The 21,963-nt window shown below is 38.7% G+C and overlaps 2 protein-coding genes across 8 annotated transcripts in view; one reads left to right on the top strand and one right to left on the bottom strand.

The window, feature by feature from the left end:
• ppox (protoporphyrinogen oxidase) overlaps positions 1 to 5,478 on the top strand; it is a 49,225-nt gene extending 43,747 nt beyond the window's left edge. For 6 of the 7 annotated variants that reach the window (XM_028471728.1, XM_028471730.1, XM_028471727.1 and 3 more), the window contains one exon: positions 30 to 2,229. In XM_028471728.1, coding sequence (XP_028327529.1) covers positions 30 to 166 — 137 coding nt within the window. In that variant the 3' untranslated portion in view covers positions 167 to 2,229. Of the gene's footprint in view, positions 1 to 29; positions 2,230 to 5,391 lie in introns of those variants that run through there. The other variant, XM_028471733.1, reaches the window with a different exon arrangement.
• rbm42 (RNA binding motif protein 42) lies at positions 2,171 to 21,886 on the bottom strand. The gene is made up of 12 exons (XM_028471734.1): positions 21,817 to 21,886; positions 19,208 to 19,264; positions 18,932 to 19,067; positions 18,788 to 18,857; positions 14,072 to 14,143; positions 13,323 to 13,480; positions 8,145 to 8,318; positions 5,674 to 5,805; positions 5,413 to 5,530; positions 4,018 to 4,115; positions 2,449 to 2,545; positions 2,171 to 2,338 (listed from the first exon to the last, which is right to left on the bottom strand). Exons 2-12 carry the CDS (start codon positions 19,261 to 19,263, stop codon positions 2,226 to 2,228), a joined length of 1,224 nt encoding a protein of 407 aa, XP_028327535.1. The 5' UTR covers position 19,264; positions 21,817 to 21,886; the 3' UTR covers positions 2,171 to 2,225.
• Between the last annotated feature and the right edge of the window lie 77 nt (positions 21,887 to 21,963).

The following is a 21,963-nucleotide window of genomic DNA, read 5'->3' as shown; positions in this document are numbered from 1 at the left end:
GTTAATGTTTTTATTGTTTTTCTGTCTAGAGTTGATGCGTGACCTCATCAGGCAGAGTAACATGCAACTGTCTTTGACGGGTTCTTCTTATGACGGTGCAGCAGTGAATGATGTCATATTCAGTGCACGTACCGCTGCAGCCAACTTATTGGGGACTGGGATTTAAACACTTGACATTGTGTTAATATGTACCATTATTTAAGTGAGCTATAATATATTTTAGACTGTGAACATCATGGACAATATAAAATCAAATCATTAAATGCACAGTAATGAAAGGTCAAAGTTGGTCATTTTTAAGGACCTGAGGTGTTTCTGAAAAAGTAAAAAAAATAATGAAATGCTTTGGATTAGTATCTTTGTGTGGTATGTTTTTTAGTCTTTTGAACTCAAATTTGAATTGGTTTTCTAAGTCAGGATGGTTATACAGTCATGGCTTGTACATGCAGCAAGTGGAAAGAAAACAGAATAAGAAATTTAAAACTGCAATACATCTAAGGTTAGGTGTTAACTCACTATATTAAGTCCTAGTATGATCGTGTTTAATGTAACATAACTAGAGGTTTGATTGATGTGTCCTGGCTGCGTGGGGCTTCTGGAGAAGTTAAGACACTCCCATAAGTTGACAGGAGCTAGTTTTAATATCAGGCCAATAGTGGAAATGTCATTCATCCATTCTCATCCAATAGCAAAGTTAAATTGTAATAGGTGGGTTTCAACCAATAGAGGACAGTCACTTAAACTTTTAAAATAAAATACACCTGTGTTAAAATTACCATTTCAACCCCAGACAAGATTAGGAGGAAAAAAAACTAGAGAAATAAATGGAGTTTTTTGAAGGACATGTTTAAAACTTGGTATGAAGTTGTTAAGTATAATCTAGAAGGAGAGAGTAAACTGATTTTGTAATAACAGCTGTTTGTACACTCCTAGAGAGTAACAGGTTTTAACACCTTTGAAAAACTTAAAGAATTTAAATTCTAATGGAGATCTGTTTAGATACCTACAATTCAGGCTTTTTTTTTTTTTTAAACCAGGAATCTCAGCAGAGGTTAGTGAAGTAATTAGGATTCTGACTGGTGCATATAAAAATACCCCGATGTGTTTGGTCAAAACTGTACAATAGTTTACAGAAACCCATTCACTCTATGTAAAAGCCAAATGGGAATATGAACTCATAACTGTGTCTGAGTGTGATTGGTATTCTGTATAAAACACAACTAACATCTACAAGCTCCAGAAGGTGGAAGAATTTACGCCTCGGATTAAAATCAAACTTTTAAGTTCACCTCAAACCTGTTGGAGGCAGTGTGGAACTCCAACCACACTAACCACTCATATTTTCTGGCTCTGTACAAAAATACAACCTTTCTGGGACAAAGTTAATGGATTTTGTCAAATTTTTAACCAAAGATGGTCCTTAAGCCATGGAAGATTCCATTACATTTTAGAGGAGATCCAGAGCAATATACAGATTCTAGATCAGAAATCTGACAATGTCTGGTTAGTACCTCAATTAGGAAACAAGGACAGGGATCAAACCTCCAACCTCTCAATCAGAAGACTGCCCCTCTACCACCTGAGCCACGGTTGCCCTAATAGTAAATGAAATCTGATCACTGTGTGAAACTTGATTTTATGTTTTTATGATTAATTTTTCTAATTCATAATTATAATCTTCATATGGAATCATGCTCTTTAAATAAAAATTATTATGCTTCAATGTTGAGCAAGTATTTAGTTTTTAAAAAAGTTCTCATATTTACAGGTAAGTATCCATGTCATTAAATATTAATTCGATATGATGCAATAACCACAATTAGTTTGAATCATTTTGGAGTTTGATCATGTTTGCACTGTTGGTTTGTTAAACTACTTTTTAGAAAAAATGCATGAAATCAGAAAAACTTGAGCAGCATGTTTCAATGAGTATCCATTTTCAGCTTTGGTTCATGTATATTTACTTTGTGCACTTGGTTAAAAACCAACCAAAAACATTACAATAAGATGTAACGTGTAGTCACGTCTTCCCATTCTGGGTCCTTTCCTAATCTGATGTTAGAGTCACTGCTTCTAGTCTTAAACCCACAGATCAACAGTGACTGCTGAATGAGAAGGTGTTAAGTTTAACAGGATGTAGGTCCACTAGGATCCTGGAAGTAAAGAGCAGTTTTTCATTAAAAAGACAGGTAATGGTTTTATTAGCAGCTGTGTGTGTATACGTCCTATCTAAGGCCCAGCTTCTTCTTCTCTTTGTGTTTCTTGCGAACCACTTCAATGTTGCGGTCCTTCCACATACTCTTCCTCAGCTTGATGGGACGGCTGCCCACATATTTTCCTGAAAGAGGTGGTTTGTTAGTTTGGAGCTGGTGATGTCAGTGATGTTTGAAACAGAAAGCGGAGCTGTGTTAATAATAAAGAACATGTAACGTGTGCTCTGAGCCTCACCGTTCATCTCCCTCATGGCACGAACGTAGTCGTTTGGATCTTTGAAGCTGACAAAGCCATAGCCTTTGGTTTTCCCCGTCCGTTTATCTCTGACCACCTGACAGTAGCAGCAACAAACATTTCATTCTGTACAATCAATGCTTTGCAAGGCGGTCAATCGAAAATATTAGAAATCCATTTATTTACTTATTTATAGTCAATCCACGTTCACAACATGATTAGCCTGCTCCTGCACACTACGGCCCTCATTTATTAAACATGCGTGAAAAAAGGTGCAAATCTGAGTTTACAATGTGTCGTACGACAGGACCAACTTATGAAACATTCTTATCTGACCAATCCCAGATCGGGTGTTGATAAATGTTGCGGCTAAATTTACATGTTATGCCCTGAAATATTCCAGGTTCAGAAGCCCCGCACACTGAGGTCAAACCATCACTGGCAAAGAACTAAACTTTTGCGAGCTGAAAATCAGCATCCACACAGCTGAGGTGAAGAAAAAATTAACCTCGCGATCACTAGTGTCTGTGAAACACATCAGACCTTGTTAAACTACCTCTTTATTATCATAAAACATGTTAAATGTATGTGGTTACTTAAAAAAATTATATTTTAAGAATTTAACAGAATCACAATCTGTTGAAGCAAAAGTTAAACTTTTCTGAAAAATATAATTTGACAGTTAAACACACCACTTGTTTTTGATATTGGGACTTCAATTACTTGTTCTCGCAAGTATAAAAAACATGAAATAAATGGTATTTCATACCATTCTGTACTTGTAAATGTGAAATTTGTAATTAATGACATCACAATATACCGCAATGGATATCGTATTGTTTAGTATCAGGATATTGTATAATGACATGCAAATCGTGAATCATATCATCAGATTCATGGGAATACACGCCTTTGGCTTGTTTAGGAGTTTATTATAGTTATTAAAGTACAACTGTCATACACAAAGATTATTGTGCATTTAACACATTTAATTCATCTACATAAATAAATGTATGTGAATAGATCTTCGTCTATCTCATTGGTCTATTCTGGAAGCCTGATGCACTACTTACACCAAACAAATCACATTTGCAAAAGATGAGTCTTTGTTTTGGCTCAATCTAACATACGAGTGTCAAGCTAATGGTCGGGGGGCCAAATTCCTCTCTTTAGAGCATCTGGTGGGGCCCACAGGGGAACGTAAAGATGAGATGGAAATTTACACAATGATTCATGGTTTCTAACCAATTCAGGTGTAGTTATTGTATTTTTTCCATTATTTTATCACAACTGAAGTCATTTTCCCCAAATCCTGCAATTTCTCACAAAAATCAAGGAGTTTAGAAGAGAAAGGATCAAAATCTGTCATTTGTTGCTTTTATTGCCCTCCTAAAATCGGCGCTGTATTTGAGATCAAACTCTTGAAAACAAGAAAAGTTGAGATTTAACTTTTTTCAGTTTTTAACAAAAAATAAATTAAATACCAATTGAACATTAATGGCGTGTCTTTTCGAGGCCTAATCTACCTGCTGTACAAAGAGTGACTGGAGAAAGATTTCCAGAGTCTACCTTTGCTTTTAGGAAGGATGGGTATCTGCTGAAAGCTCGGGCCAGGATGTCATCATTCACCTCATTGCCCAGATCACCACAAAATATCCGAAAATCATCTACAAAAATAAAATAAACAGATACAAGGGTTAGTTTGTCATGCACTTACAAATATGTGGTGGCTTCTTTAAATGTGTTAATGTTAGTAATTAATGGTATATTTGAATTGAATTTATATAGCACTGCTTTAAAGACGCACAAGTAAAAAAAATAATGCAACAGATCCAATGTTGTACTGTGCCTTTAAAATAAAGAAGGTGTGGAGACAGACAGGAGAAACATTAGGGGCTGTACTACGAACCTGGATTTCCTCTTATCGTGTTATACAATTTACGGGATTTTTTCTGTGTGCTGTACTTTGACTGGTTACCATGGTAACAGCTAATCTGGTCGTGAGTAGGTTTTTGTTCTAATTAAGATCTGATCAATCAGTTGTCTGCCAAGAATGGGCGGGTCCTTCTCTGTACACGTTTCTGTGTGATCTGATTTGATAGAAGAGAAAGAATAGATAGATGCAATCCTTTCATTTATTGATGACATCCTATAGGAAACGTAGATTTTCATCTGCTGGACTGACCATCATAAGTCAGCCTGTGTATATATTCATTTATTTATATATGATTACAGCAGCTGTGCTGTTATATACAAAGTGTGGAGGGCCCTGTGACATAATATATGCTCTATAAAATACAAATGTTCACCTAATGACGTAGGCTGACTGAACGTTATTGACTGAATGCAGCACATCTCTTTCAGAAGGTTCACTGAAGTCTTTATAATGAAATGTTGTTCACACTAAGTGAATAAAAACTCATCTGTGCTCACATTCCTTCCTTCCTTCTGTTTCTGCAACAGTCTTGTTTTTGGCCTGGATTATGGATTTTAATTCTTCATTATTTTTAAGAATGGTAACATAAGTTGCTCTGCAGGGTTTTTCCATGTTTGATATTGGTCAGACGCTGAATTCTTCAGCCAGGTTGGACTCACCTGGGTTATCTTTCATTTGCACATTTTTAGTGTAGTTTTGGTACTATTTTCTGTGGGTGTGTATAATTATTATTATTAGTGGGTTTTTTTTTTATTATGGCGCTCTTCATCATTCTAATTACCCCTCGGGGTTTAATAAAGTTTTTTCTGATTCTGAAGTTTGATAACCAGCTTCGTTGTTTGGTTTAGTATATCCTGGATAGACTGTTATGCATCTGCCTAAAGGACTACATATCCCATAATGCAATGCACAACATTTTTCTGTCAAATAATCAAGTGTTTACAGTGGAGATCAAAACAAATGTTTGAGAAGCAATATGAATCTTTTACATTTGTTTTCCCTCACAGCTCTAAGTGGATAGTTTGTACCTGCGTCCCACTCCAAAAGACTCTGATCCTCCCAACTGGTTCCTGCTGCGGTGCGGATACACTTCTTCACTTTCTCAACCTTTGTTTTCTTTTTGTCGTCTACGACAACCTCACTTGGCTGCAACAGAACCACACACATCACATGAGGTCCTGATCTGTATCCACTGATAAAGTTATAAAGCGACAATGCAGAATAAAAATTAAAAAATGTACTTTATTTGTGAAGTGTGAGTCGTGTTGAGTTTTTTGATCATGTTGTACCTCTGGGTGGACCGGTTCAGGCTCAGGGATGTTTGGTCCAATGACTTTACTTTCTTCAATGTCCTTCTTATCAAAAAGTCCTGCTGCCATCACTGCCAACTGCTGCTCTGCAACCCGTGCTGAGAGTTCTTCCTGCAACAGCCAAAAAACAAATCAAAGAACACATCAAACATGTTCCCTTTTACCATGGCAACAGGGGAGGAGCATGTATAATATAGCCGGAACGATAATTAAACTAAATTATTTTTATTTGTTGTTCTTCGTGGCCTGGTACCAGGGTTGGAGTCAGTTATTTTTCAGTTACAATTACGTTTTCAATTATCCATATACAATTACAATTTAATTACAATTACATTGACCATTTTTTGTGATTACAATTAAGTTACAATTATCACTTTCCCCCTGAAAATTACAATTATTTTCTCAATTACTAAAGTTAAATTACCATTTTACCGCCCACAAGGGACCAAAGTGCTTGACTAATGATCTCATGTAGTATGTACTGTATTTAGGTCATCATTTATAGGCCTGTTGTGATGATTGTATGTGCTTTAGTGTTTGTATGTTATAGTTTTAGCATCTTTAAAATTACATTTTAGTGCATTGATTATAATATGTAATGTGCAAGCCCAAATAAGGACAAGAGATGAAATTTAGAAATAGTTTAGAAAACTATTTTTTACAAAACATCAGTACAGTATTGTTACCATTTGTATCGTCTATTTACATTGAAAATGTTCATTTTAAGACTACGGCTCTCTCTCAGTATTGAGCGCAGTATTGAGTGTGTTACTTCCGGTTCACCGGTTCATGACGTCACTGTCGCAGTTTGTTTGGGTTTAAAAAAATAAGGTCAATATTAAAAATATTTTTGTACTGCTAAAAGTTAATATTTCATGGTTATTTAAAATCATTTAAACTTCCTTTAAATCATGGGTCACAAAGTCCACTTCCTCCTCCACAGCGGCTATGCTCAGAGGAATGTAACTTTTTTGTGAGTAGATGGGTCCACAACACGGCTCCACAATGATTATCGTTTGTCCTGTGCAAGGGTGAGTGTTTCTTCTTATATTATTCTATGTGTTAAGATGTTAGCAGCTAGCAGTAACAGCTATAATGTAAACACTGAACAGAGGGTTACACCGGAGAGGAGGGAGGGGCGTCTGAGCAGCTGTACACTCACTGATATACTAGCAAAGCTCTACGTGACACATGCATTTCAACCTGATGTGAGGAGTGGGTGCACGTGTGTGAGAGTACCAGCCTGTTCTCTATACGCCGTACCACAACTACAACGATGAAACACGTTAAATGCTAAATAACTACTTTTATTCTACCTAAACCGCCACATTGGTACAAACTTTATTTATCAACTTATCATGCACATGTCCCATAGAATTATACAAGGGAAATTACACACGCTATTTTACTTTGCACCTGCAAATAAACCCCTTTAAAACACTACAGAGTACAGAGTATGTACACCTCTTTGTACATCCAACCTTCAAACACATGCTCATTTGGCCATAATTGACAACTGTACTTAAGCTCCCACTATATGAATACATACTTCCGACGGGCACTGTACTAGTTTAAATAAATTGGAATATATCCAAACTCTTACCCCTAACCCTGTATAAGTGTGAAGATTCACTCACAGGTAGTAGTAAACTTGATATGAAACATACCTGAGCCACGGTGTGCGACCGTGGCTCAGGTGGTAGTGGGTCGTCTTCTGATCAAGAGGTTCGGGGTTCGATCCCAGTACCTGACTATGTGTTGAAGTGTCCTTGGGCAAGACACTGAACCCTAAGTTGCTCCCAGTGGTCGACTAGCGCCTTGCATGGCAGTGCTGTCCCACTGTGTGTGAATGTGAGAGTGATTGGGTGAATGAGCTGATATGTAAAGCGCTTTGAGACTGCTTCAGTGTGATGATAAAGCGCTATATAAAATCAAGTCCATTTACCATTTATTTTAATAATTGTTAACTATGTGTGTGTAAGCCTTAGAAGTGTAACATGGCTCCCTAGTTTTTTGCCAATTACAATTACAAAGTAAATTACAATTCAATTAAGATTACAACAGCAAACAAATTTTGCAATTATGATAACAATTACCCCATAATTGTAATTAATTATCAATTACAATCATAATTGAGCTCAACCCTGCCTGGTATCCGTCTGTGACCTGGTGTATAGGGAGCGATTTGGTAGAAAGAGAAGCATTAGGCTGGAGGTAAATAAGGTCAGATCAGATTAGTTTAGGGTCTTTGGTGAGTTGGATTAGTGCATAGTGTTCCTAGAGAACACTATTTCTTCAACATATCTGATACAGACATGTTGAAGAAAAGAAAGAAAGTGATGAAGATGTGATGGAAGGTGTGGTTTTAGATGTTTTTTGAGTGACCTTGTGTATGCAATGCTATACAAATAAAATGAATGTGCTTTAAGAATGGATCAGAATCTCTTTACCATTCGGGCTTGTCTGTGACTGTGAACATCTGCTTTCTTGTGTCCAACAGATGTTGCAGGAGCAGTGTACACAGTCGGCGCCGCCTGAATGATTGAAGGTGTTGATTTGTCCATTTGAACTGGACCTCTGTGTCTTACAGGCGGGGAAGACGTCATTGGCACCATATCAGCAACCTGATTCACACACAGTGAAAACAATGAGAAAACAACTGGCCAGATGTTACCGGGTTAGACTTTCTTCTTTCTGCATTTTCGTCATATTTTAACCTTCAACCTCCCCCAGCATCAACGCCCTCATCCTGCTTCACAGCATAAAGCTGCAAAGTAGACAAAATATAAGATGTCAAAACAAGCATTGGAGGGAAAAGTTTAACACCCAGTTCTAAATGTTTCCAGCAGCAGCGTGCTCTAGTTCCCAAGTGGTCTAGCATTGGGACTTGATTAAAAAATATAATTAATTAGAAACTTTTTGATTAATTCATCTTGATTAATCACCTAATAATATTTGACACAAGAAAGCAACATTTTTCAATTGAAATGGATTTTGTTATGACTGAATCAATGAAAACAATAAATGAGCTTAAACAACAAAATTGCGTTTTCATCACTCATTGCTAACATAATGTGCAATATGAATAAAGAACGTTATGATTTCATTGTTCACAAAAGGCAAACCCAAATTTATGTAAGCTATACTCATGTTTTTCTGGATTGTAAAATAAAAAATCCAGAGAAGTGGAAACAATGCAAAATAGTTAGAATATCTGTGGCATGAAATAAACAGCAACTGATGAATTTAGTTTAAAATCGTCTTTCTACATAGCAGGTCATAAGTTAGGTCAGACGATGCTATCTGTAGTACCGCTTCTAGCGCCGCCCACTTCATCTATCATCAAGAGTGGTCAACTGTCCACTACAATCATTTATCCACTGACTTTGTTCATTTGTCAGTGATAGACATTCATTTTGGCTCTGAACCCAGTTATCTTGTCCAGTGTGGATTGGTGACATTGCCTGCTCAGACTATAGGACCATTGTCCGTGCTCGCTGCTACATGTTCTGCCTTATTACTGAGGAAACTGGAGTCGGTATCCCGCCTTTAGTTCAGGGGTTCTCAACCTTGGGGGTCGGGACCCCATTTGGGGTTGCCAGATGCCTTAAAGAAACATTTTTTAGTTTTTTACAATTTCAGATATTTTTTTTAAAAAACTTATTTCTATCTTTTTACTGCAACTACACCAAACTTTTAATGTTTTAACCTATTTTCATCACTTTTTCTTGCCATATTTTGGCTTCTTTTAATGCATGTTTGCTCCCATTTCTGTCCCATCAAATTCCAATGCCTTTTCTGCACATTTTTTCCACTTTCAGGACATTTACAGCACTTATAAACTCACTTTTCCCAAGGTCTCATGCGTTGACCCATTTTTGGTCATTTTAACCCATTTTATTTTTGATTAAAACAAGGATTTATCTTTAAGATTACTATAAACCCGTACCATGGCCGAAAAAAATAATACACTGTTGATGACAGTGGGGGTCCCCGGTCTCTGGGGTTGCAGGCTGAAAAGGTTGAGAACCACTGCTCTAGTTCTTATGGATAAAGATTCATGAATCCTCCAATGCTGAATGCATCTCTGCAACTTCTACTTAGATGTATCGGAGCATGAAGAATTAGTAACTGTTTTTAGAATTTTTTAACTGGTAGTGGTGCTTTGGATTAGTGAGTACTGAAATCTGAGGAGAAAGTGGATTGGTGCATCACAATTTTTTATATATTTGGAGATAAATGTAGATAAAGTGTAGAAGTGCCTGCTTCATAGAGTTGGTCTCCAAGCCACATTTTGGGAAAAGCGACCGCCTTGCTTTTCTGCTGCGGCCCACTTACATCAAAAGGCTTAAAGCAGATCCAGTCACAGTCGGAACTGTAATGAAGTGGACTGAAAATGCTCTGGGAGAACTGCAATGCTGCTTGGAGGCAAAAGACATGAACATCTTCAAGGTAGCCACAGATAATATTCATAAATACACGGACACTGTTAGCAGCTACATTGACTGGTGCACTTCCATCTGCATCCCCTCCCGCACTATCCGTGTTTTCCCTAATCAGAAGCCCTGGTTTAATGGAGATGTTTGCAGAAAAATCAGGTTGCGGTGTGCAGCTTTCAAGTCTGGAGACACCGGTGAGTATAAACATGACCGATATGAGCTCCAGAAATCCATCAGAGCTGCCAAGAGGACTTACACCCAAAAATTAGAGCGACGCTACAGGGACAATAACACGAGAGGTAGGGATGTAACGATTCACTCAACTCTCGATACGATTCGATTCACGATACGATTCTCTCACGATTTATTTTACAAAATGGGACTGTAGACAAATTTTTCTTTTTGGGAAAAAAACTAGAAAATACGGTACTATTTTCCTTTTATTTTTCATTGTCAAAAGAATTCCTTGATAAACTATTCAAAACAATGCAATTTAACTAAAAATAAATCTTGAATGAAATAAATAAAGGAATAATACAAATGAAAATAAAGCCTACTAATTTTAATTCTGGTTCTATAATAAACAATGCAAAACTGCATAATAGTTATTTTTCTTTTTAAACGTGCAACTGAAAATGTATTTTGACAATTGGACTTTAAAAAAAAAAAACCGTGATTGCAATGATTTATGTTATATTTGTTTGGACCAGCAGAGGGTGCTGGTAATACAGTGGTCGGTTGGCATGCAGATATCTTGCAGTGAAGAAGAGAAGCTATGCTAGCAGACAGAGCTAATAGAAAAACGTGACTTTTACAGATATTCAAGTAATATTACAGATATTCTTTCGGTGCTTGAGGGGTAATGAATCATTTATTAACATATTTAAGAGTAGAAGGCGGCCAGAAAGAAAGTATAAGCAGACTCCGCCCGCCGCCTACACTTGTGGATAGCGCCCTCTGCTGGTTAAAAAAAGTACTCCGATTAAATTTTCAGAAAATCGATATAAACCGTGATACCTATGAATCGATTTTTAACTGCCTTAAGATTAATCGTTACATCCCTAACGAGAGGTATGCGGAAAGGAATCAGGTCTGATGCTACTAAAGCTGTGGTCCAACATACTGTTCTGCCAGATAACCTCAACCAATTTTATACTAGATTTGACCAGCACAATACAGACATTCCCCTCAAAGCCCCCAGTGACCCAGGAGAGACCGCAATGCAGGTGTCACCCACACAGGTCCTCAGAGCTCTGAGGCAGGTGAACCCACGCAAGGCTGGGGGACCTGACCGTGTGCTACCAAGTCCTGAAGACCTGCGCAGAGCAGCTGGCGGAGGTGTATGCAGACATATTCAACACGGGGTGGTGTTTAGCTCAGTGGGTTGAGCGCCCGCCCCATGAACAGAGGCTCACCTGCAGCCGGTCCAGGTTCGATTCCCGGCCTGGGACCCTTTACTGCATGTCATTCCCTGCTCTCTCTGATCCCTTTCTTGTCAAGCAACTGTCATATAAAGGCCACTAAAGCCAAAAAAATCCTTTAAAAAAAAAAAAAAAAAAAGACATATTCAACACATTCCTTTCACAGGAAAGAGTCCCCCGCACCTTTTAGTCCTTTGTGATAGTGCTAGTCCCTAAGAAACCAAATACAACAACACTGAATGACCTGAGACCAGTGGAACTAACATCAGCCGCCATGAAATGTCTGGAAAAGCTGGTTTTAAATCACATCAACTCCATGGTTTCTGCTACTGTGGGCTCCTATCAATTTGCCTATTGTTCAAACAGGTCAGCAGACAATGCTGTGGCGCTGGCACTTCACTCCACCCACCAACACCTGGTCAATACTAACACCTACGCTCGCCTTTTGTTCCTGGACAACAGCTCTGCCTTCAATACGATCAGGCCACTGAAGCTGACTGCTCAACTGGCTGACCTGGGAGTTCCAACACCCACCCGTAACTGGATCCTGGATTTCCTCACGGACAGACCACAGGTGGTAATGATAGGAATAAAGGTCTCTGCAGAGCTCACAGTGAGCACAGGGCTGCTGCCTCAGCCCAAAACTCTTCTCCTTATACACATGACTGTGTCTCCCCACACGACAACCCCTGGGCACTCCAAAACTATGTGGAAGTAGGTCCCCACAATGCCATCATGGCAGAAAGTGCAGGTCGGATCAGGCTTACACTTCATGGAAAATAGTCGACGTGGTGTCAAGTATGGCCTATGTAAAAAGTTCAGATGTATCTGTTGGTGATCTGGATTTTTCGAGGAACAGAGTACAGTGTCCCACACAGTGTGCCAGTCTAAGTCCACAGGAAAACTTGAAATATCATCTCGGGAATGACCTTGTTCTTAACGTAGAAAAAACAAAAGAACTCGGTGTGGATTACAGGAAGAGAGCCCCCCTCTGCAATCACAAACTATCGGTGGGATTGAGGTGGAGCTTACTGACAGCCACAAGTTCCTTGGCCTTCATGTATCCAAGAACCTCAGCTGGGCAAAAAACACTGGTGCTACAGTGAAAAGAGCTCAGCAGAGGCTGTACTTTATCAGGCTGCTGAAGAAGGCGGGGCTTAAAAGTCAACCCCTGATCGAGGCCTACAGAGGTCTCGTTGAGAGCATCCTAACCAGAGGTATCCCAGTGTGGTACGAGAAGACCATGCTGGCTAAGAAGAAGAAGCTGCAGTGAGTTGTCAAAACTTCAGAGTGGGTCATTGGCACTGATCTCCCCTCCATGGATGTCATTTTAACACAGAGCAGAAGGAAAAAAGCACAGAGCATTTTAAAAGACAAGCATCATCCAGCCCATGCTCTGTTCCAGTGGGCGGAGTTAGGTTACAACTAGAAACACTGCAGGCCTGTAAGCATCAGCACTCATAGGGCCCACTTCCACAACAGCTATTTACCCGGCTACTGTCAGACTCGTGGCACAGGACATTAAACAGGGCAGATACCACAGTACTCTTTCATTGAGAAATTAATCGCCATGCTGGACAATTTTTATCTTTTTGTTGAGTATACTTATGTCCTTTCCTTGTTTGCATCTTTAGTTATACTGTCTTGGCTGTTTTGTTATTGTTTGTATTTGTTAATTTAATCTGACTCTGGAACATGTACAAGAATTCCATTGTACCTGTTCTTTTTTGGCATGTGCATATTTCAATAAACTTTATTCTCTCTTTACCTGCGCCGCAGAGGCCATGCGTTGCATGGATTGGGAAGGTCCCTGAGGAATCTGGCTGTGTAAAGGAGGAGGAAGCATCATGGGAGGTGGAGGAGGAGGACGAGGCATGGGAGGAGCTATTGGAGGACCGCGCATCACTGGGAGTCTCTGACCACCAACTAACAGAAAAATTAACAAAGAAAAACAAGCATGTAGAACAAAATCACACAGGTATGCACAACTCTCCAACACAGTTCTAAGAAAGTTAGAAATGTGAAAGCCTTTTGGCAGTACCTACTATACTGTGAGAATTATTTATTTCAAGGTTAAACTTAAAGACGAGCATCAGGTTGTAATACTATACATTTAAATAATATTTTGCTTATTGACATATATTGAATTAAAAATACTCCACACTGTGAAATATAAGCATTATAATAGTGGCAGAATTTACTACTTCAAGCAAATGTTTTAGACAGGACAAAGTCTACAGTTAAAGAACTTTCAGCCATTTTAAGAATGTATGTGTATAATACTTCATTTGTCCCACAGCAGAAACATTCAGTTACTGCAGCCTTACAATACATATAAAAAAAGTAATAAATACATTTTCCACAACAGTAAAAAGGACTAAAGTAACATTTAATATTCTTAAGATATACTAAGATATTTATGTGTGTCATATGTAACAGTTCAGTATTCAGTAAGGCCTACGCATGGGTAAAGTTTGAGAGTTAATTGTAACAATTGTTTTTGAGTGTTATTCTCACCTGGTCTTTGCAGAATGTGTGGAATAAAGGCTGGCCTCATCATTGGAGGTGGAGAAGGACGCAATGGAGGAACTGGGACAACAAAAGGGAAAGTCGAGCAGTGAAACATCTAGAAGGGCAGGGCATTAGAGTACCGAGTTATTCTGTGTCCTCTGCCATCAGTTTCACGTAAAAAATCCCTCTTTGGATTGATGGAGCCGACACTTTGTTCACACGTCCAAACATTGAAACGACAAAATAATGCAAACTTTGACTATAATTGGTTAAATTCATTCCATTCTATTATTCTTTCATCATTCATTCACATTTCAGATTATTTTTTCCAATCTGAAAAAAAAAAAAAAGTTATTTTCTCATCTTAAACCTCCATCAAGATGTAATATATTTGAGCAAAAAACTTAACGTAAAATAGCAGCTCAGTCGAAGCAAAGAACACATACAGCAGAGGGGTATTCCATAAAGGAGGGTTAAACTCTGAGTCTATCCATAAACTCTGGGTCAACATACCCCACGATGGAAAAGTCTGGGTATCTGATTCCATTACAGCTGGTATGAAGTGGGTCAATCAACCCTGAGTATGTAAACCTTGGGTTACTTACGTGCACGCACACGATAAAAAGCCATCATCAATGGATCAGAGATGACTCGAGCTGCCATGACAACGAAACGGAAGAGAGTGATTTATTCACCCTAATGGGTGAAATAAGCCGGTGTTTGAGGAATATGAGCCTGTTCTAAAGGTGCGTTCAGTCTTCAGTGACTATAGTGGCTTTAATCACTCGTAATTAGTCACTTTTTGGTCGCTTCATCCTTTTATTGCTTCAGTGACGTGATGAGCGTGGAATAATATGTATAAAATGTGTCTGAGGAGATGTGGCAGCTGCATAGGATGGTTGCATAGAAAGCCCTCCCGTTACACTGGATATAAAATCAGTGACTGCTGCCTGATATCGAATCATTTACATTGATTTTTAATGTAATTTTGTCGCCAGATTCATCTCGACGTGCTAAAAAAACACTGAAGCGGGCCGCGACCCATCGCTTCCAAGAGCAGTGTCACAATTCACTACGCCATCATATCTTCAAAGATACGTGATCTACAGATTTAACTATATAACAATATAAAACAACAATTGAGCCTTAAAAGTGGATTTATTTAAATTTTCATCTCCTACTTTATATTATCCACAGGTTTGTATTTAGGGAACTTTACTACAGATGTCAGTAGATGTTTTAATGCAGATCAACCTCTCAGTGTCTTTCACTTAATGATCTGTATCCACAATGTTATAAATAAAACTACCGTTTGTATACAAAAAAAAAAAAAAAAAGAAAAGTAAAGCAACACAACATTAGTAATGATGTGAGCACATCTGTGGTGTGTGATGTTACTAATGTGTTTCATAGAAGAGTGTTAAGGTTCATTAAAGTGTTCAGAAATGGTGTTCAGGTGGGCGGAGCCAGGTAGAAACCCAGGGTTCCTTTGATGAATCCTGCCAGCGACCAGGTTTAGTTCACGGACAATGTTGCCAGGGTAACATACTCAGAGAACAAGATACCTCACGTTTAGGAATGAGATACTCTGAGTATGTTCGGTCTCAAATGAGGGAAACTCTGAGTTTGAACATAACCTGCTTTATGGAATACCCCTCAGGTGTCAAGTTGGACAACAAAGATTTAGGGTTGGGGTTGCCTATAAGCCCCAGTGAAGCGTACATGCCTCGTCTGTACTTCAGAGAGAGTTTAGATAAAGTCTGAAGTCTCTTAACATTCGTTAAAGCAACTACATTTCTAGTTGGAAGTCTGATTTAAACTGTGGAGTTGGTGAGCCATGATTTACCTATAACTAGCATACTAAAGGGTTTCCTCTTATCAGTTGACACCGGGCAGATTGTTATTGAGTCGTTTGGGAGATAAAACATGATGTTGGAGATGTCTCAAAACCCCCCGTTTAAAGATGACCCCACCCCCTCTGTCCATCTTCTCTAGCCAGGATGTGTAGCTGTGGTTTACTCAGATGAATGACTTTCTTTAGATGTCAGTGAACTGAAAAAGCCTCAATGAGAGGTGAAATGTCGCCAAGCAAAACAACTAAGCTACTAGAATTAGAACTGGGAAATATATTGTGATTCAAGAAATCGATTCATAGGTATCACGATTCACATTGATACACTGAAAATTTAATCGCAGTACTTTTTTAAACAGCATATATTTATCCTCTTGTCCAGAAGTGGAGGCGGCGGGCGGAATCTGCGACTACTCTCTTTCTGGCCGCCTTCTACTCTTTAACATGTTCATAAATGATTCCTTACCCCTTTAGCAGTGCAAGAATATCTGCAATATTACGTGAATATCTGTAAAAGTCACATTTTTGTATTAGCTTTGTCTGCTAGCGCATAGCATCTCTTCTTTTTTCAAAGTCCAATTCTTAAGGGACAAAATACATTTTCAGTTGCACTTTTAAAAAGAAAAAGTACAATGCGTGTGGTCCGCTATGAACGAAGCCAGGTATAACGAGTCCTTCAGAGAGTGCGCGCTCACATTGAGGGCAGCAGTAAAAAGGAAGAACGTGCCGAGCGCAGTGATAGAGCGTATCAGCATGGAGGGACCAGAACTGATGGACTATGATGCCAGGCCAGATGTTCAGCTGTGGTTCTCTATTCAAACTATTGAAACAAAGTCATTTTTTACAGAAGCTATAAATGACAAATAAAATCAAAATATAACAATTTGTTAACCTAAAATAAATCACGTTGTGCAATGACTCAGCACCTTCCTACTTCACCTCCTGCAACATCTACAGACCATCAACTTTCCTGCACCTGTGGCTAACCTTAAGTTTTAAATCCCTGGTAAGATAATTAAACCAACAAAAACACTATTCTGGAAGAAAATAGAGATTTCAATTGTGTGGAATAGTTTAATTTAACCACCAATGTGCCGGTTAAATATACATGTTTTATATGTGACAAGAAATGAGCAATTAGCATGTGTTGATCATATGATCATGTGTTATCAAATTCAAATACATTAACTACAAAAAAATTCTTTATATAACTTGTGTTCACGTAAACTGAGATGTGTAAGAATTTGAAGACGCAAGATACTGTTTTATTTATTAATGTCAGTTTATTTTATTTTAAACTGTTTTTAAGTTTCCATTTACATGATGAATACGAATCAAATAAAATTAAACCCAACAATATTCTATATAATTTTAGCTGTATATAATTTAATACACTGTATTGTCTTCATAGAGAAGGTATTTTTTTGGCTCCAGGAGGACTTTAATCCAGGTGAGATGAGGTTAAATTGTTCCTTGTAGAGTAAAGGTTGCAGACCCCTGACCAGGGGAAGAGGGTTAGGAGACCCCACTATAAGAGCTGGACCCTCTGTATTTAATTTCATGGGGTGAAGCATCGCTGATGTTAAGTTGGTTATGCTACTGTTAAGTTATTCCAAGTACAGCCTTTCTGCAAAATAAAAAAAACAGAATACATGAAACATGTTGTTATACTTTGCTGTTATTTATTTTTTTAAATTGTTACGTCTTCTTTTAAAATTGTATAAAAGAAATGACCTGTTATTTCAGCAACTGCTTGTTGCAGAAAAATGTAATATTGTCACTAAAACCTGAAAACATTTTGCAAATATATCTCGAGTCACTGTCCATCTTAACTTCATACAAAACCACGGTACGCCAGTTAGGTCAACTATTCATCAGCATGCATGGCTATGCTGTACACCCCCTCCTCCACGGTTCAAAAAAACGGTGCAAATTCTGTGCAATTTCAGTGCCACCACTGGAAAAGTTAGTGTAGAGCCCTGAGGAGCATGGCTGAATTTAAATTGTAAATCCCGTCCCCCTCTCTGATAATCCCTCCCGGTCTCCTCCTCTCACAGAAGTGCACAAAATTACAGGCAAAACACGTCACCACGCAAAAGGATGCACACAAAATATAGGAAAATAAAACATTAGAAGGAAAACAGCCACTTGCACCTCCATAGTTAGTCCAAGACTGAAAACAAATTAGCACCGTGCAAGCACTTTCACCACGTATTGCTGCAGCCAATGAGGAGGTTTCTTCGTCGGCTCTGCTCACCCCTCCTTTCTCTAAATCTTGTGATTGGAGCTGGAGGGAGTGACCGCCAAGATTTTGTCTTCCGGGGTTTTATTAACTAAAATACTTAATTATAAGGCACAGGACAGCACGCAGACGTACGATTTTTCAGAAATTATTACTTTTATAATATACTATATGATGCTTTTTTTTTTTTTACTTAAAGATAATAATTTGAGTACCCCAGCTTTAATTTGTATTAAAATACTCGTTTTAGGAGTGGCTGCTTTGGTTACGTCTCAGAACAGCATGAAAAGCAGTCTGATGGATTGCTGAGTGCGTCCTAATGCAGACCTTCCCCGAAACAAGCCACACTACAGAACTCACTCACACGTGCTGTCACTTATGCAGCAAATTTTACCCAGAATTGACTTCTAGGACTTTCCTGCTCGTAATTGCAGTGTTTCCTGTTTACCTAAACCAGATGAATATATTCACAAATATCTGTTTCAAACCCAAAGCAAGATGCGTAAATGTTATACTGACTGATGTCATTAAAAACAAAACATGATTCATTTAAGTGGGTGTGTGTATTGGGTTTTGGGTGTGTATCCACAAGCCAAAACCCAACTTCTCTCAAAGAATCAAATCTTACCTGGCCCTACAAAGGTTGGGGGAGGTGGACCAACGAAGGTAGCAGCCCTAGCATCTAATGTCTGCTGAACCTAGGGAAGGAAAAACAAAAAAGAATATGTAGCTAGCCCAAACAATTGGTTAAAAAACTTTATCAAAGACAAACCTGTCTGTAGGTATTTGTGCCTATGATGGGGCGCACAACTGGAACTGCTGGAACAGCCAGAGCCACTGGCATCACCTCCAAGACAGACTGGCTCACGGTTACTGGGACTGGACCACCAAGAACCTCCTGCTCAAAGCTACAGAAACAGTGACGTTTGGACTGAATATTAATGAAACCTTTCTCACAGCAATATTTAATATAACCACAGTAACCAATCAGGAACTGAGCTGTAGGTATTTAAAGGAGTTGGTTGGACATGGTGCAGGTTGTACTCACAGAGCCATCTCAGCCTCCATCTCCTTTAGACGCTCCTCTCCTGACTTTAGAGCCATGCTGAGGGAATAACAGAAGAGGATTAACATAGCTAGAGACTCACGGGCTTTTAAAAGTACTGCTGTGAACTTGCTATTTGCATGTTCTCCCAATGTTTGCATGTGTTTAGTTCATCCCCATAGTCCTAAACATAGTCCTAACGCATGTCCAACAGATCCAATGGAGTCTCCAATGCGGATAAATTGCCCATAGGAATGAATAGTAACTTTCATGTATTACCTGAGTAACTGCTAGGTGTAGCCTGATTGATAAAAGCACAAAATATGTAGTTTTATCCTTATTTCAGACTTTAAAAAGTTGTAGTTTTGTTTTAGGAATTGTTTCTGTGTTGGATCAGCAGATTAAGATTCCAGCACCACAGATACAGCACATCAGAAACCAAACTTGGGATGAAAGCAAGAGTTTGACAGCACTGTGGATTGATGCTAATCTCCCTGTACCTAATAATTCCCTTTGTGTCCTTCTAGCATGTAAGATAAAACAGATAACCAAAAACATGACATTGCAAAATATTATTGGATGGATATTATCAAATCCATGAATATTCTATTGAGTTCAAAAATAAACAATATGAACACAAAAAAATATACCATAAAAACTGTATTTAGATAATAAAGTGTTAGTGCAGGTCCTCGGACCATAATCTAAATTCCTGTAAAAAGTTGTATAAGTCATCACTGCTATGCCCAGAGAGCAGCATGTCATGTTGCAACTCTCTTCTTTCAGTAAAACAAAACTATTAGCCATTTTTATAATCAGGTTGTTCTTTTCCGATATTACTGATATTAGGCTTTACATGATCAGGATTTTTGGCCAATCGCTGATCAGTGAGTTTGAATAAAACGATCACCGATCCGATCATATGAATTCAGGTTGTTTTTTTTTTTTGTTTTTTTTGTGGTACCAACTAAATTCTTTCAGTACTACCTGAAACAGATCCACAGAAAATCAAACAGTACCAAGGTTCGGGACCTAAACACAGCCTTATGACTGTGAGGACCTGAACATAACATTGCACGCACAAGAGCGTCATGGCTCCGCTTTTTGAAAATGCAATGAAGACCGAGCACTTGCAAAAAACATGGCAGATGTAAATATAAGCTTCACTCCAGCACTTGAAAACCATTTAATTTAGTCACTGACCAGCAGCTGTTGACTACAAGAAAGTTGGAGATGAAGCTGCGGAGGCAGACCACACTGGAACTACGTGAAGCTTCCATCAACATTAGCATTAGGAACGCAGACATATTTCCTCACTGTTGCATCGCAAAACCTGCTATTGCTTTGCTTATAGTCCGTATTCAAAGGTGCACATCGGAGGTGGGGCGCATACACGTACGCACACGCACTTGTGTCCACCATCACCCTGAAACGGACAGAAGTGGCCGGTATGAAAGCAGAAGTAAACAGGAGGCATCACTCCGCTCTCGGACTCTCCCTTTTAACATGCTCGGGCTGAATAAACAAAAGAAGCGCGTGCACCCAGGCGCTAACAGGATCAGAGATCTGGTAGACTGGGGAAGAAATCGGCTGCTCAGCCACTCCGCTCCAACCGAGAGACAATTTTGCCATTTGCGCATAGGTTTTCACCTTTGTGCACAAATGCGGGTGAAATAAAGCCATGCCACGTTGGTGTAAATGAGATGATAACACAATGCAATTAAAGCATCTACGGAAAGTTTCATCAAGACAAAGACAGCATTGATCAGATCGGCGAATTAAGACATTACAGCCCATCACATTAATTGCAAAAAATGCAAAATATCAGCCGATCCGATACAGCCGATCAGATCAGTGCAAAGCTTAAGCGATATCGGTCTGATATCATACAAAAAAAAAAACAAACGAGTATTGTATTATATCGACCTGTCCTGTCTCTAAAATGCCCAATAATCTGGTAGAAGCGGTCTGCTCCAGCACGGCTGTTGTAGACTATTGTTCTGTTTGAATAATATTACTTGATCAAGCCTTTTCTAACATTTCACACAATAAATTATGAAAATATGCATGATTAATCCTGATTTCGTAGTGAACGTTGTATCGGATTCGGGACACGCTGATATTTCATCATTTAAATTGCCACTCAACAACACAAAGATAGCTAACATATTAATCACATCATGAATACCATTCTCGTAATTGTTTTAATATAATGTGACTTGAAACAGCAACAATTTTGCTCTCGCTTCCAAAATGAATCGTTAGGATTAGCAACCAGTGGATAGTCCTACTGATTCTACCTCACCTGAAACATTAACATCATGGCTCACACTGTCCATGAAGACATACATGTGTTAGCTCGTTCTTCATATTGTCTGGATTTGTTTGTTGTTGATCACTTTGACCGACAGATATTTGACGAACATGTGTTTGTAGGAAGGACTCAGTTCAGTATGCTTAGCCTTGTGCACTAAGCTTAAAGCCAACATATAAACGCACACTTTCATTGTTTTTGAAATGCTAATTGTCAAAATACCTACAGTTTATTGGAAAATTTACATTTACTGTGAGATATTCTGAGATAAACAGCGGTTTAGAAACGCAGTACTTACGTGAAGACGACGAAGAATTCGTCTTCTTCTTCTTCTGCTGCTGCTGCTTTTTACTCCTTCTTCTTCTTCTTCTTCTGCACATTATTGGTAGTTTCAACGCTATCTTTAAGTGCATAGCGCCACACACTGTACAGAGTGTGTGTAGCA

This window comes from Gouania willdenowi, chromosome 16 (genome assembly GCF_900634775.1).
Source record: "Gouania willdenowi chromosome 16, fGouWil2.1, whole genome shotgun sequence".
Classification (NCBI taxonomy): domain Eukaryota; kingdom Metazoa; phylum Chordata; class Actinopteri; order Blenniiformes; family Gobiesocidae; genus Gouania; species Gouania willdenowi.
Note: the sequence above shows the minus strand (reverse complement) of the source record. Positions and strands in the feature narration are given on the sequence as shown.